General features: G+C 52.8%; 1 protein-coding gene across 12 annotated transcripts in view; it reads left to right on the top strand.

Moving 5' to 3' along the window:
- The window catches only part of CACNA1A (calcium voltage-gated channel subunit alpha1 A), a 379,358-nt gene that overhangs the window by 339,187 nt on the left and 24,647 nt on the right, over nucleotides 1–15,524 (top strand). For 8 of the 12 annotated variants that reach the window (XM_027547946.1, XM_027547955.1, XM_027547945.1 and 5 more), the window contains 6 exons: nucleotides 2,832–2,915; nucleotides 5,904–5,909; nucleotides 10,680–10,796; nucleotides 11,161–11,226; nucleotides 11,401–11,516; nucleotides 13,496–13,646. In XM_027547946.1, the coding sequence (XP_027403747.1) occupies nucleotides 2,832–2,915; nucleotides 5,904–5,909; nucleotides 10,680–10,796; nucleotides 11,161–11,226; nucleotides 11,401–11,516; nucleotides 13,496–13,646 (540 nt within the window). The remainder of the gene's footprint in view (nucleotides 1–2,831; nucleotides 2,916–5,903; nucleotides 5,910–10,679; nucleotides 10,797–11,160; nucleotides 11,227–11,400; nucleotides 11,517–13,495; nucleotides 13,647–15,524) is intronic. The other 4 variants (XM_027547947.1, XM_027547952.1, XM_027547949.1 and 1 more) reach the window with 1 other exon arrangement.

Here is a 15,524-nt window from a genome sequence, read left to right as displayed (position 1 = left end):
TGTCTCCCTCAGAAGAGCTCTTGCAAACCTCAAACGCAAGTAATGCGAGTCTGGAGACTGAGGGGGAAGCCTGGCATGTTGTGAGTGCTAAGTTACTTCAGTCTGTCCGACTCATTTGCAACCCTATGGACTGTAGCCTGCCAGGCTCCTCTGTCCGTGGGTTTCTCCAGGCAAGAATACTGGAGTAGATTTCCATGCCCTCCTCCAGGGGATCTTCCTGACCCAGGGATCGAACCTGCATCTCCTGCATTGGCAGGTGGTTCTTTATCACTGAGCCACCTGGGAAGTCCTGGAGCACCCATACTTGAGCACTCAGCCCCTTTCTAGACGTGTGACCAAAAACAAAGCATTCAGCCCCTTTGCTTCTGTGTCTACATCTACAACATGAGAGAACCACACACCCAGCCAGAGCTGAGGGGATCATGAGCATGGACCCAACTGCCCAACGCAGTTGTGTCTTATGATTTTTTTTTTCCCCCAGTCAGTGTTCTGGTAGTAAAGTGATGCAATCTGCCAGGGCCTGGAACCCCATCTCCTCCACCCCTGATAATCCTGCACAGTTCTGCACTGAGCCTTCCCCTTCAGTCTTAGATGAAACCCCAAGTTCCCCATGTGGAATTTAAATGATAGAAGGGAAGCTTCTAGTCCAGGGGGCTTGAAGCATGTGGCCAGCCACCTAGAAAGTTGTATTTGTGGCCCCGCATAAGTAGAGCCTGAGACGAGAATTGAATGCAAGGGATTTATCTGGAAGGTGACCCCAGGAAGCCTCATAAGAGAGAGAGGGAGTGAGACAGAGAAGGGAAGGCTGCCAGCACAGGGTGTCTTGTTGAGCAGCTTAGCAGTGCTGGCAACTGGAGTGCAGTTCCATGGAAGACCTCTGAGAGGCAGCAGAGATCACATACTCTGGTCATCTCACCCATGGTGAGGGAGCTGGGGTATTTATCCCCCAGGGCTCATAAGCCATAATGAAGAGCTGCTCCCAAAGAAGCTGTTAATTACCCCAACAAGGATGCTGCTACAGAACACCCCTGGGCAGAGTGACGAGGTTGCACAGTCAAATATGATTACATATGGGTAGGACCCTAGCAGCAGCTAAATACCCAAAAGTGCCTGTGGAAACTGAGTTCCTCTCAATCCTAAAACAACATCCATCTATTGAGAACCTGCATGCATGCATGCTCAGTCATGTCTGACTCTGCAACCCCATGGACTAGCCCGCCAGGCTCTTCTGTCCATAGGATTTTCCAGGCAAGAATACTGGCATGGGTTGCCATTTCCTCCTCCAGGAGACCTTCCCAACCCAGAGATCGAACCAGCATCTCCTGAGTCTCCTGCATTGGCAGGCAGATTTTTTACCACTGAACCACCTGGGAAGCCCTACTGTATACCAGACCCCACACTCAGTGACTCACATGCATTATCAGACTGTTGTTATACCCTTATGTTCCATAAGAGGGCCTTGAGGCCAAAGCAGTCCAACTCCGAGGACATTTGATTCATACATGCTAGAAGAATTTGATCCTGAGAAGCACGGCTCCAAAGCCCAGGTCCATCTCTGTGAGGCAGAGGGGCTGCTGCTGTGTGAGATGCTTAGGGGAGAAGCTGACTGTTTAGAATGGCGTCCAAGCTCTGTCCCACCCTCTGCTTTTGTGAGAATGCTGGGAAAGCCTGTGTTTAGCGTGGGTCCCACTGAACCTTGAGAGAAGAGCTATTTGAGCCACACCCTTAGATCCAGGCAGAGGTGCTTCCTCATTGTGGGCTCAAGCTGTGTGAAATATTTCAGTGTTTTAACAGCAGCATACTATACCTGTGTCCCAGTTGCACCAAAATCCAGCCCAGGGATGTATTAGTCATGATAGATCAAATTAAGCTGCAGTAACAAACAGCCCCCACATTTCAGTTGCTCCAGTCAACAAAGGGTTTGTGGACACCCAGCAGGAGTGGAGCGGGGGTGGGGGAGCTGTTTGCCTTCAATTACTCAGAGATCCAGGCTCATGGAGCAGCTGCCACCTGGAGCAGCTGCCACCTGGAACACTGCTGGTCACCAGGCCCAGGGTGAAGAGAGTTCTGGCAAGTACTGTGCTTGCCCAGAGGGGAATCCTGCTGCCTCTTGTTCACAACCCATTGGCTATAACTGGACTCACAGCCTTGTGTGTAACTAGATACACAAGGTGACCAGGAAACGGAGGCACAGAGAGGTTAAGTCATTGGCCCGCAGCCACACGGCTGGATGACAGTATAGCTGGGATGTGAGCCCAGAGGCCATTGTCTTAGCGAGTTTGCTATAAGCACAGTCCTGATTCAGCGTGGTCCTGTCCATGGACCCTGCATTGGCCCAGATTTGGGTTCAAATCCTGTCTCTTCACCTCTGTGATGCCTGAGGTGAGCACCTTTGCTCTCTGAGCCTCAGTTGCCTTGTATAAAACAGGTGATAAGCCTTCCCTCTGACGGTCTTTGCAAGGATCCCAATGACGTCAATTATGATGCATCCGAGGTCTCGGGAGCCTTGGAACTGCTGGAGAATCAAGGCACAGCCCAGAAGGGCAGCCCTGTCACCCCTCGACCAGTGAGGCTGAAACAGCACCTGGAGGGGCCCCCCTCTGGGATCAAGCAAGCCATGGGAAGGCAGAGGGGGTCTCAGGGAGGGAGGGGGCACTCAGAGTACATGCTATCTGAACAGCGAGGTACATTCTGCTGTTTGATTGACTGTAACTGTTCCGGGCACTCAGTCTGGTCTGCAGCTGTGCCTCTAAAGGGCCCCCTGGGCTGGACATGGGGGCTAGCCCTGGAGCCCTGCGTTGGCATGTCTGTCTTGTGGGTCCCCATTCTAGAATTATTTTCGCGATGCCTGGAACATCTTCGACTTTGTGACTGTTCTGGGCAGCATCACCGACATCCTCGTGACCGAGTTTGGGGTAAGTGTCCCGCCAGTTTCTCTCCGGGCAGTTCCTGGCTGGGCTGGGAGAGGTGAGGAGGAGGTCCCAGAGGAGCAGAGGGTCCCGACAGCCACAGCTGGGCAAGCCAGCACTTGACCTTGACCAAAGAGGGGTAAGCGGGGGCCCCCGGGAACAAGGCAGCCCTTCAGGGGGCTATGTGGGGAGACGGGGGTGTCCAAAGCCCCCAGCACTGCAGTGTGAATTCCCTGCATCTTGGCTACTGATGTATGAATAGATACTGTGGATAAGCTCATTGAGAAAACAGAGACACTTAAAGGATCTCAAGGCTGAGCCCTGCCCTCCAAACAGCACACAGTGTTGAGGGTCCAAAGGGAACCAGCTTCAAGTCTATCCTGCTTGAACTAACCATCTTCTGGCTCATGGGCAGGAGGGAGCCACGGCTCTCAGGTTAATGGGGGGACACCCTTCCCAGGACTTTAGGAGGGTCCCCAGGACATGTGTCTTCCTGTATCCCCAGGCCTGGCAGGTTCCCAGTGTGGGGGTCTCTGGATGTAAGTGTGGTGGGCTGTGGGCCACATCGTCTTTCCCCCTTGTCTGGAAGATTCAGGGTCCCAGAGCTGCTGTCTCAGACCCCTTCCTTGGCCGTTTGCCAGTGAGCCCAGGCTTGAGGGCCCTTGGGAGGCTGGGGGGAGGGTAGGAGATCCTCGCAGAGGAAGCAAAAGGGCAAAGAATGTCAGAGCCAAGGGCCAGGGGTAGTATCAACCTTGTCATAATAACAACAAAAATAAATAATAGGTGACAAGAATCATGCACTCACTGCATGCCAGGCTCTGTGCCAAGCGTTTTATGGATTAACTCATGGTTCAGATTGGGAGGTTCAGGTTAGTAGGTTCAACTGAAGGGATCTGAAGGCAGAGACCACTCACCGGGCAGAAGGGAAGGAGCCCAGTCGCCGTGGGGAGCTGTTGCCTGCCCAGGTGCTGAAGTCAGAGAGGGGCTACCTGGTGGAAACTGTGGGCACAGAGGGACGGAGCACCCACCAAAGGCAGGCCAAACCAGGCACAGATCATCAGCGGAAATACCCTACCCTTCTCTCCTCCCACCCTCTATCTCCTGCCACCCACTTCCACTGGCCAAACCCAGCCAGAAAGGAGCCTGGAGGCCGGAAAGCCAGGGCAATGCTCAGAACAGGCAGAGAACAGAGAGTAGACCTGGGTGGGGCGAGGCCCAAGGAAGAGGGTGTTGCCCCATTTCACAGATGAGGAAGCAGATGCTCAGGAAAATGAGGGACACACCTCAGGGCCTGCAGCCAGGCCTGGTGACTCCTGGGGGCACAGTGGTGCTCCCTGGGGCATCCCTAACTGAGCCCCTGGCAGAAAGGGATCATTTGGGCCCCTTTTCTGCCCTGTCAGCCTCTAGAACTGGGAAGCTCCACCAAAGAGGGACCATTCTCTAACCCATCTGCCAACACCCCCACCCAAGTGGTATTCTGGCCACAATTCCTTGCCTTCAGCTCCAGTGAACCCAAAGTTCCCCCTTCCCTCGTCTCAGCCCTGACACCTTCCTCTAGAGAGGTCATGCCCAGCTGGGGGCTATCCCCATTGGGGTACCTCCATCTGGCCACTGTCCTCTCCCTGGCAGAGAGCCAGAGCTTAGACCTCATTGTCTGTCTGAGGTTTTTAAGAGGTCTGGGCTCCTCCTGACAATCAAAATTATCTTGCCACCCACCCAAAGATAAGACAGCCTTGAACCAAAATCTCTCTGGATCAAGATCTTAGAAGAGGTGACCCACCACCCCAGTAGGGCAAGTAGAGGAAGTTGGTTGAAGCTCTGGTTGCCAGTAAGAGATCTGTAGGATTGGACCCCAGTGGCTTGTTCTCCCGACTACAAGATGTGGGAAGGAAGGATGGGGCATGGGATCCAATTCAGGGATGTCAGGACTGTTGTAGTAGTCAAACAGCCCTCCCTACAAGCTGTTTGACCTTGGGTAACTTGTATTACCTCTTCTCGTCCTGAATCTGGGACTAACCTTCATAACCAACCTCATCAGACCCTTGCAAGCCTCACGTTCACCCATGCATTCATAGAAGTGCACATTAAGCACCTGCTGTATGCCAGGCACCGGTAGAGGTGCCGAGGACAGAGCAAAACAGACAAGAATGCCTGCCCCCGGAGGGCTGACACTCTAGGACAGGAGAGGGCAACTGTGAACAAATCAGACTGCTTGACGTAAAGTGCTTGGCACAGAACCAGCCAGGAATTAGTTCACGAATGGTGGTTATTATTATTGTTCTTGCTGTTATTACTGTGAATGAACTTGGGGTTGAGATCTGTTAGGCAGCACCCCAGCCCTGAATTCTAATCACTTGGTGGGAAAGATAGAGGGTGGGCATTTGGACCCTTTTACTTTTAGGAGGATAAACTCCCAACCTGGAGGCAGGGTGGGGATGGGGTGGGGGTGGGGGGTGGTCACCCTACTGAGCAAAGAGCCCTCAGCAGCCCCTTTCTGCCTCCCAGGTAAGCCCACTAGGTCTGAAGGCAGAGTTCAGCCAGGCCGAGGCAGGGGGAGCCAGACCACTGGGAGAGCAAGTCCCCAGGGTTTTGGGGGAGGGGGAGAGGGTGTGAGGCCCATTGGGCCTCAGCTGCGCCCCCAAGTGGCTGGGGTGACATGGGTTTGCCCTGCGTGCGATGGATAATGACTGTGTTTCTTGTCTTGTCTCTTTTCATGCCTGCTCTTTAAACTGTATATTGGCACAACGCCGTCTGAAAAACTCATCCAATCAAAATGCACTATGAAATTCATTTGTTCATCCATGACGTGGTCTGTGTGTTCATACACCAATGACTATCTCCCAACCCACCACCACCACCCCCACTCCCCGCCCGGGAACCGAAACCCATTGGTTTTTTGGCACTGGTTACAAATCAACCTAAAAAACGCTGAACACGCCTCCCCAACTGCCCCCGCCCGCCCGCTCCCCCTCCATCTTCAACATCTGCATCTAGAATCCGGTTGGTCTTACTTCTTTCTGAAGTCTAAATGCCTTACATTAACTGTGAACGCATCTTCTCGCATCAGCATTGCATGTCACGCCCTGGGCTTTTTAAACTTGGATTGCCTGATGCACCCTCCTATCCCCACTGGGTCTGTCTGTCAGTCTCTCCAAACCCTCCTGACTTCCCTCCTCCCCTCATTCCCACAGTCTCTCTTCCTCTGGTTTTTATTGGGTTTCTGAGTTGGGGTTTTCTGTTGGGGTTGGTTTGTGTCTTCTGCAAAGAGAAGGATGGGTTTGCCCCCAGGCAGCGCCTCCCCTAGGACAGGCTGGCTGGCTGCGTCTCCCACCCCATTCCTTACACATAGCCCTGTACTCAGAGCCCTCAGCCACTCTCTCAGCACTCCTGTCCCAGTTCAGCTCCATGGAGCCCCGGGGCCCCAGGAAATCTCCACCAGTCCCTTACCCCATTCCAAGCCCATGAGCTCTTCCGGTTTGAGGACCAGTGATGTGCATCTTCAAGTCTGATGGAGGAGGTCTGAGGGCCCTGCAGTGTGTGGGCAAAGAGGCTCAGGTGAGGCGGACACAAAAAAGCCAGGACTCAGGTCTTGCTGCTTCCAGATGGGCCAGCCACCTGACGCCCTCTCCTGGAGCCCTGAGATGCAGGGGCTCCTGTCCCCCTCCCCCCACCCAGACATAGTCCCTATACACGCATGCTGTCTGCTCTTTCCTGTTCAGCCTCTGACTCTCCTCTCTTTCTCTCTGTCTCCCTTTGTCGCTGTCTCTGTCTCTCTTTCCCTTTCTCTTTTTTGCTCTTGCAGTCTTCCTGTCTTGATCCTCCCCCACCCAACACACACACACACACACACACACACACACACACACACAGTCCCTCCCTTCTGTTATATCCATCCACCCTGCACACACCCGCACCCCACCCCGGATGCCCCGTCTCCGTCTCTCCCTCGCCTAACTTATTCGGCTCCTTACATAACTGCACACTCCTCCCTCTGTTCAATCCCACTTGGGGACTTCCCCGGTAGTCCAGTGGCTAAGATTCTGTGCCCCAAGTGCAGGGAGCCTGGGTTCAATCCCTGGTCAGGGAACTAAGATCCCACATGCCACAACTGAAAGATCCCACAGGCTGCAGCTAAGACCTGGTGCAGCCAAACAAATCAATGAAATAAGTATTTTAAAGAGAGAGAGAAGAAATCCCACCTGCCTCTGCCCCTCCCCCACCCTCCCCTGAGCGCCTTTGAAGGATGCCCCTCAATGGCATCTTTGCACCAGGATCTCCTCTCCCCTGCTAGTTAGCCATACATAAGCACTCACCCACTAGACACTTAATGAACCCCAATTCAGTGCCCCAGATGGGGGGTTGGATAGAGGCAGACACCATCACTGCCCCCTCCCCCACTGCATCACCTAGTCGTGTAGTGGGGAGGGGGGGAGGGTAGGCATTGGTCAAATAAGCCCTGAAACACACTTGAAATTTAACTGTGTTGCACGCTGAAGTATAAACAGTGTTAACAAGGTGGAGAGGGGGAGAAAAGGGCATTGGAGGCCCAGGATAGCACATGCAAAGGTCCTGGGGCAGATCAGAGCATGCAGGGGCCAGGGTCTTCAAGTGAGAGGATGTGGCTAGAGCAAAGAGTGGAGGAAGGCTGATCTGGAAAAAGTGAAGAGGTCAGAAGGAGACAGGACTGGGCCTTGTTGTGGGGGTCTGGGAGGATCTGGAGCAGAGGAGGTGTGGTAGGAAGTGTGGTTACACCAGACGCTGCAGCTGCAGAGCAGGGAGTAGGAAGGCAGGGGGCTGGGCTGGAAGTGAGCACCAGGAATCCCAGTGAGAGATGACATCAGAAGAGGGAGGGAACAATTGGAGGACTGGCCATCTGAGCAGGGGCCTCTCCAGGACCTGGAGATGGGTCGGGTCTGGGCTGGGGGTAGACAGAGACACCTCAAGGGTTTGAGTCTGGCTTGAACCATGAGACAGAAGTTAGGGAATGCCAGGAGAGGGTCAGGTAATGGGAAGAGCACAGGTGTGGGCACAGTAGGCTTGACGGGCACCCTGGAAGAAGTCAGGTAGGCAGGTGGTTATGGGAGCTGGATTCCCAGGCAAGATCTGGGCTAGAGTTGGGGTCTTCAAGTGGCAGGATTTCTCTGGAGCACTGAGGTCAGTGGTTCCCATGTCCTTCTAAGCACTCACATCCCCTGCACACAGCAAGCCTTCCAGGGCCTGCATCCCTCCCCTTCAGCCTAGAACCAGGAAGCACTAGGCAGGGTTGGAGGAGAGGATTGATCCTTCGCGGCTGTGGACAGAAAGATGGAAACTAGGAAGAAGGAAGTCAGAAGTTCTGCAGGTACTTGAAGGACTCTATGCAGACCCAGGGGGAGATGGAAGAATGGATGAGGGCAAACTAGAAACTTCCCCTGTCCTGTCACCCAGACCTCTTTCACCTCTACCCCCTCCCCCGCCCCCTGTGTGTCTCCTCTCTCCCTGGCTCAAAGAAGGGCAGCATGCTCTCTGCACGCGTCTCCCGGCAAAGCCCCCTTGCTTCTCCTGCATGGTGGCAGCTCCCACCCCCTGCTCTGCCCCCAGCCCCCAGAGGCTGCTTCCAGGGCCTGTCTGCCTTTGCATGAATCCACATGTTATGCCCCGCTCCATGAAGGGATGGCTCGTACTCTGGGGGGTGGGTGGGAGGGGACTGGGGACACCTGGGCCGTCGGCCCTGGTCCCAAATGGGTGGCCGAGCAGGGCTGGGAGTCAGGTCCACAGGGCACGGAGGGTGACTTTCAGTCAAGCTGGGTTGGGAGGGTTTATTTAAGGCACTCAAGACATTCTCATTCTGGTTGGGCCCCGTGTGGTCAGGGTAGGAGCCCCACACCCCTCCTCCATCCTAAATGTCTACCTAAGGGTCAACTGATATGTTCCAGAGAGCATCCCAGACTTTTCTGGCAAACCCAGAGGCCTCTTAGCATCTTTAGAAATTCCTTGAACCACCCCTCCCATTCCTGCCTCTCATCTCCCAGGCCAGAGTTAGCTAGATCCAGTGTCTGGGAAACCCCCAAGAAGCACTAGATAGATTGCCCATATAATTCATTGTCCAAACTTTTGAGGCCAAAAGGGTCGCTGAAAAGGGGGCAACCTGAATGACCACCCCTGTGCCATTTGTGGGGTGAGGGCTAGGCCAGTTTTGACGCTGCTACATGGCCTTATCTAGAGCTTCTCCTAGTCCCCTGGTGGCCCCTCTGCTTCCAACCCACTGATGAGTGGTGGTTTCCGGGCCTGCCTAAAATGCCTCATACCACAAATACCTCTGGTCCCCAAGAAGATACCAGAAGCCAGGAAACCCGTTCCATTTCTAGGAACCTTGGTGAACTGTAGGACACGTGGCCTGCTTCAAGGCAGGCGGCCACATCTAAGCCTCAAGTAACTGCTACCAGCAGAAGCAGCCTCAGGATGGCCCAAAAGGCAGATTTGAGGGCAAAAATCTGACTTAAATGGGCAACTATTTTTAATTTCTAAAAGAAAACTCCTTGGGCCCAACAAAATCGTTTCCTTGGCCAGATTTGGTCCATGCGTGACTTCCAGTCTCTGGCACCCCAGCAGCGCCCTTGAAGCCCCAGCAGGCAAGCCCCTGGACAGTCACGTGGCAACCATCTAGTCACCAAGACCCAACAGCCCTGTCTCCCCACCCCCACCCCCACCCCACCCGGGGTTCTGGCTCGGGAGGGAGGAACTAGAGGCAGTGACTGCCTTTGAGCAGAGGCAGGGTCCACCCAGGGAGGTCCTGCGGGCAGGGACAGCCTCACCTCCCGGCCCCCAGCACCAGCCCCTCGGTGGACTTGGGCTGATGGCGAGCTCACCCACCCACGGGCGCTGCGCACTTCCTGCTTCCCGCAGGCCTGGTCCCGCGCTACTCCACCCAGTCCCAGAAGCTGAGAAGCCATCCCTGAGAGGGGGGAAAGGGCCCCAAATGCATCTTCTCCGACTCAGCGGGCAGCGAGGACTCGCCCTGCAGCCGAACAGCCCCAGCTCCCTCCCGTCCTCCCCATTCCCGCTCGCCAAGGGGGTAAGAAAAGATGCTCTTCCGCTTCTCCGATTGGCTCAAGCCGCTGCTCCTCTTGGCCGTGGGGTGAGGTCAGGGCGGGCAGGAGCGGGTGGGCAGCTCGGCAGGGCAGGGTGCCCGGTGAGTCCCACGACAGATGCATTTCTGGCCCGGAGCATAACATGCCCTCGGAACCCGCACATGTCCACCAGGCCTGAGCGTGCTGGCTGCCCCCACCCCGCCCTGGTGTTTGTGCATCGTACACGTGTGATGGATTCGGCAACTTGACCCGCTTGTGTCCTATCGTCTCAGTGCATTTGGTTGTTGGGAGAAACAAAAACCATCTCGATTTTTTTCCTGATTGGATGATTCGGATATATTTTCTTTCCTTGTTCTTTTGTTATTTCTTCCCCACCCCACCCACCCCCATTCCTTTCTCTTCCTTCCTTTTTCTTTCCTTTCCCCTTTGCGGATGGGGCTGGCAGGGAGGGTTTATGCTTTTGAGTTGATGCCTTTTCCTCCCTCTCACCCTTTCTCCTCCCCATCCCCTACTTCATTTTTTTGAGTTTTTTTCCTCCGCACCATTGCATTAATAGTGCTTTCTCTCCTCTCCCTCCTTATTTGGGGTCTGGCTTGCTTTTTCCTGTTGGTTGGCTTCATGTAGGGGCCTCTGTGAGTGGTGACAGCTCTGAGCCCCTGGGGGTGGGTGAATGGTCACCCCTCTTTCTCCATCTCCCCAGAATAACTTCATCAACTTGAGCTTCCTCCGCCTCTTCCGAGCTGCCCGGCTCATCAAACTCCTCCGTCAGGGTTACACCATCCGAATTCTTCTCTGGACCTTTGTGCAGTCCTTCAAGGTGAGCCCCAGCCCCTGCCCCTGCCCCTGCCAGGCTAAGAAGAAAAATCAGGATCTCTCCCCCACCCTCACCCCCCTGCCTGCTCTGGTTGAATCTAGAAATCATGTGGAAATGCCTTTATTAATATCATATACCTTACTGGGAATGTGTTATATGCAGGACTCTTTTCTAACTTCCTGCCCCCGGTATGTCTTGAGGGCTCCAAAGGGAATCTCCCAGAGCCACCAAAGATGCCTATCATCCCTGGCACCACTGGCAGCATGCGGCCACCCAACCTGCGGGGGTTGAGCACTGGGACCAGTGAGGGAAACAGCATGGGTAAGGGGCACCCAGCACTATTCTTCATTGCCTTCCTTCCCACCAGGCCCTGCCCTATGTCTGTCTACTGATTGCCATGCTTTTTTTCATCTACGCCATCATTGGGATGCAGGTGAGTGCCAGCCCCCTAATGTTCCGAGAGCACTCCCAAGGAGGGCCACCCCGCTTAGGTAGGGGTGGGTTAGGGGAGCCCGTTTCAGAGAGGCATCACTGTAGGTTGAGTGGAGTTTTTCTGAAGCTTCTGGCACCCATGGCCACTCCTAGTCATCATTATCTAATTCCCCAGGTGTTTGGCAACATTGGCATCGATGTGGAGGACGAGGACAGTGATGAAGATGAATTCCAAATCACTGAGCACAATAACTTCCGCACCTTCTTCCAGGCCCTCATGCTTCTCTTCCGGTGAGGCAGGGGCACGCTTTTATCCTTCTCTTCCAGTGGTGGGCGTGTCCTCGTCTTTCTCTTCCGGTGGAGGCGTGCCCTCTACCTTTTGTTCCACTGAGCTTTGGGGTGGGCGTGGAGCGGCCCAAAGACCCTAACAGGGCAGAAGCTGAAAGCCCTGGGATGCAAGCATGAAGGCATTTTTCAGGGATTAGCTCATAGAATCTTCTTGAGGATCCTGTCAAGGGATTCTTGGCAACTGCACCTAACAGATGAGAAAACATTCTTACAGACTCTAAATAGACCGCTGAGGCTTGGTTCTTAATTCTGATTGCACTTAGGGTTCCTTCCTTCATTCATCAGAGGTTTATTGAGCACTTGTTGTATTTACTGCTGTAAATACTGAGAACAAAGCAGAGATAACATTCTCTGCCCTCTGAATGCTTATATTTCCATAGGGGAGGCAGACAATCAGTAATCTAATCATAGAAGGCAGGAGGAGAAGGAGAAGACAGTGGATGAGATGGTTGGATGGCATCACCAACTCGGTGGACATGAGTTTGAGCAAGCTCAAGAGAGAGTTGGTGATGGACAGGGAGGCCTGGTGTGCTACAGTCCATGGGGTCACAAAGGGTCAGACACGACTGAGCGAGTGAACTGAACTGAATTATAAAGGATATTATGAGGGAAAGAGGATATGGTAAGATTAAGGATATTATAAGATTAAGGGGGAAAAGGAAGCATGAAAGAACAAGTAATGTATGATTGCACTTATATGAGGTACCCAAAATGGACAAATTCTTAGGGAAAAAACTATTCAATATCAATATTGTCAGGGGCTGGGGAAGAGGAGCAGTGTAGTTAGTGTTTAATGGGATACAAGTTTTCAGTTTGGGAGGATAAAATGGTTCTGGAGATGGATAGTGCTAATGGTTGCACAGCATTCTAAATCTGCTTCAGTTCATTCAGTCACTCAGTCCTGTCTCACTCTTTGCAACCCCATGGACTGCAGCATGCCGGGCTTCCCTGTCCATCCCCAACTCCCAGAGCTTGCTCAAACTCATGTCCATCGAGTGGGTGATGCCATCCAACCATCTCATCCTCTTTCTCCCCCTTCTCCTCCTGCCTTCAATCTTTCCCATCATCAGGGTCTTTTCCAGTGAGTCAGTTCTTCTCATCAAGTGGCCATAGTATTGGAGCTTAGCTTCAGCATCAATCCTTCCAATGAATATTCGGGGCTGATTTCTTTTAGGATGGACTGGTTTGATCTCCTTTCAGTCCAAGGGACTCTCAAGAGTCTTCTCCAACACCACACAGTTCAAAAGCATCAATTCTTCCACGTTCAGCTAAATGTGCTTATTACCATTGAATTATACACTTAAATGTTTAAGATTATAATATTTATGTATATTTTGTCACAAGTATTTTCTCATTTAATAACAACCAAAAGAAAGAAATGGAGGCATAATAGGTCTTGCCTCCCTTGAGGGAGATGATATTTGAGCAAAATAGTTGAGGAAGGGAGCCATGTGGATATCTGGGGAAGGGCAGTTCAGGTGGAGGGCATGATACGTGCAAAGGTCCTGAGGCAGGAGCACAGCTGTCATGTTGGAGGACAAGGAACCCAATGCACCTGGAGCAGAGTAATCTAGGGAGAAAGAAATAAGAAATGACAGTCACCTAGAGAGAGGGAAGTCTCTAAAACATACCTGTATCTCCAAGCCAGTTGACTTTAATACCAAGTCTGTGGGAGTGGGGGGCATTGGCATCAGCATTTTAAAAAAACATTCTCCTTGGGCTTTAAGGCACAGTCAAGGATGAGAATTCCTCCCCCTCTCTAGGCTCAAAGAGGAGAAAAAGTGATTTACCTGGGACCCAAACCCACATCAGTCCAGCTCCAGAGCTTAAGTGTTTAACCTTAGCGCTCTGCCTCCCTGGGAGTAGGTGTTGGTTGTCCAGGGCTGCATATCCAGGTCACTGATGCCCCCTCTCCTCCTCAGGAGTGCCACTGGGGAGGCTTGGCACAACATCATGCTTTCCTGCCTCAGCGGGAAACCCTGTGATAAGAACTCTGGCATCCTGACTCACGAATGCGGCAATGAATTTGCTTATTTTTACTTCGTTTCCTTCATCTTCCTCTGCTCGTTTCTGGTGAGTCCGTGGACATGTGTAGGAAAGCTTCCTAGACCTCAGGGGTGTGAATTCTCTGGAATGTGGCTGTCACACACTTTTTACCTCCAAGACTTCTCTGGACCAGCCCTCGATTAGATTAACCAGGGTTTCTCACCCATGACACTCGTGACATTGGGGACTGGATCATTCTCTGATGAAAGCTGTTCTGTGCCTGCTCGCATCCCTGGCCTTGGTCCGCTAGATGACAGTAGCTCATACCCCGCCACTCTCCCAGCTGTGACAACCAAAGATGTCTCCAGACATTATCAAGTATCCCCTAAAGGAGGGAGCAGAATCTCCCCCCTTTTGAGACCTGCTGTGTATGCTGAGAGAAAAACTAACGGAGCTCAGAGCTTGCCCCAGCTCCCATCTAGTTGAGCTGTAGGAGACTCCCACCTGCCCTCTGAAAGGTGTGTGCCTTCCTCTATATGATCAGGAGGCAGGAAAAAGTCAGCCACGTGAACATTCTCTGGAGGCTGTGGGGCTTTGCAAAAAAACTGAAAGGTTTCCACTAGTAAAAGATGAATTTGTTAAAAGGAGGAATCTCCTCAGACCTGAGAATATAATTCACTGTCAGACTGCAAAAAGGAACTAGGAATTAAAATATACATATCAGGAACCTGCATCCTGTTCTGTCTTTCTCTCTCTCTCTCTGGGGTCTCATCTCAGCAAATCTTTTCTGTTTTCCGTTCTTCCTGGAATGGTTTGAGCACAGTCAGAAGAATTGAAATGATCTAGGTATTTCAGGCAGAGGGGATTTAATATAGGGATTGGCTACACAGGGTTGAAAGGGCAAACAGATAACGCTGACGTCACCAGGGATTAACCGTGGCAGGAAGGCCAGGGCTAGGGTATTAAAAGGAAAAGAGGGTGTTGACAGCCAACTCAGCCACCATGGCACCCCTGCCCTGGCACCCTGGCTGTATGCTGCCCCCAGACAACTGAAGACAGTGTTCTGTGGCTGCTGTCACAAAGAACCACAAACTTGAGGGCTGAAAACAACAAAAATTGATCCTGCCACAGTTCTGGAGGCTAGAAGCCTGGCTGTGGTGTTGGCAGAGCCATGATCCCTCCAGAGCAGTTAGGGGAGGATCCTTCCTGGCCTGCCGCTTCTGATGGCCACGGGTGTCCCTTGACTTGTGGCAGCATCTCCCCAGTCACTGGCTCTGTCCTCACATGGTCGTCTTCATGTGTGACTGTGTCCAGACTTCCCTCTTATGAGGACAGCAGTCATATGGAATTTAGCCCACCTTGATCCAGTGTGATCTCATCTTAAACTGACAATGAGAGTACAAAGACCATTTTTTCCAAATAAAGTCACATTCGCAGGAACTGGGGGCCAGGATTTGAATGTATCTCATGGGGACACAGTTCAGTCCACAACACAGAGCCATGTGGGAAGCAGAAGGAGTCTCCTCTCCTCCTAGTCTCTCCTCCCCAGGTTGGCCTCCCTCCCACTCGTGGCTCCTGCTGGCAGGATATAAGCTGCCCAAGGAGTATGGGAGCTATTGTTTTCAGACCCCAGCCCAAACACCAGCATCTCTCAGCAAAAGCCCAACACATCCACTCTCTTCAGACCAGCAGCCTCACACTGAGATATCCGCAGGCTAGGTCTCAAAGCATCCCCCACCCACCCCGAGTCCAGTGGCAACAGCCGTTGACCTGGACAGTCCACTGTTATTGCTGTTGTTTGGTTGCCAAGTTGTGTCCAACTCTTGCAATGCCATGGACAGTAGCCCTCCAGGCTCCTCTGTCCATGGAATTTCCCAGACAAGAATACTGGAATGGATTGCTGTTTCCTTCTCCCGGGGATCTTGCCGACCCAGGAATCAAACCCACGTCTCAGCATTGGCAGGC

The sequence above is a fragment of the Bos indicus x Bos taurus genome, chromosome 7 (genome assembly GCF_003369695.1).
Source record: "Bos indicus x Bos taurus breed Angus x Brahman F1 hybrid chromosome 7, Bos_hybrid_MaternalHap_v2.0, whole genome shotgun sequence".
NCBI lineage: Eukaryota > Metazoa > Chordata > Mammalia > Artiodactyla > Bovidae > Bos > Bos indicus x Bos taurus.
Note: the sequence above shows the minus strand (reverse complement) of the source record. Positions and strands in the feature narration are given on the sequence as shown.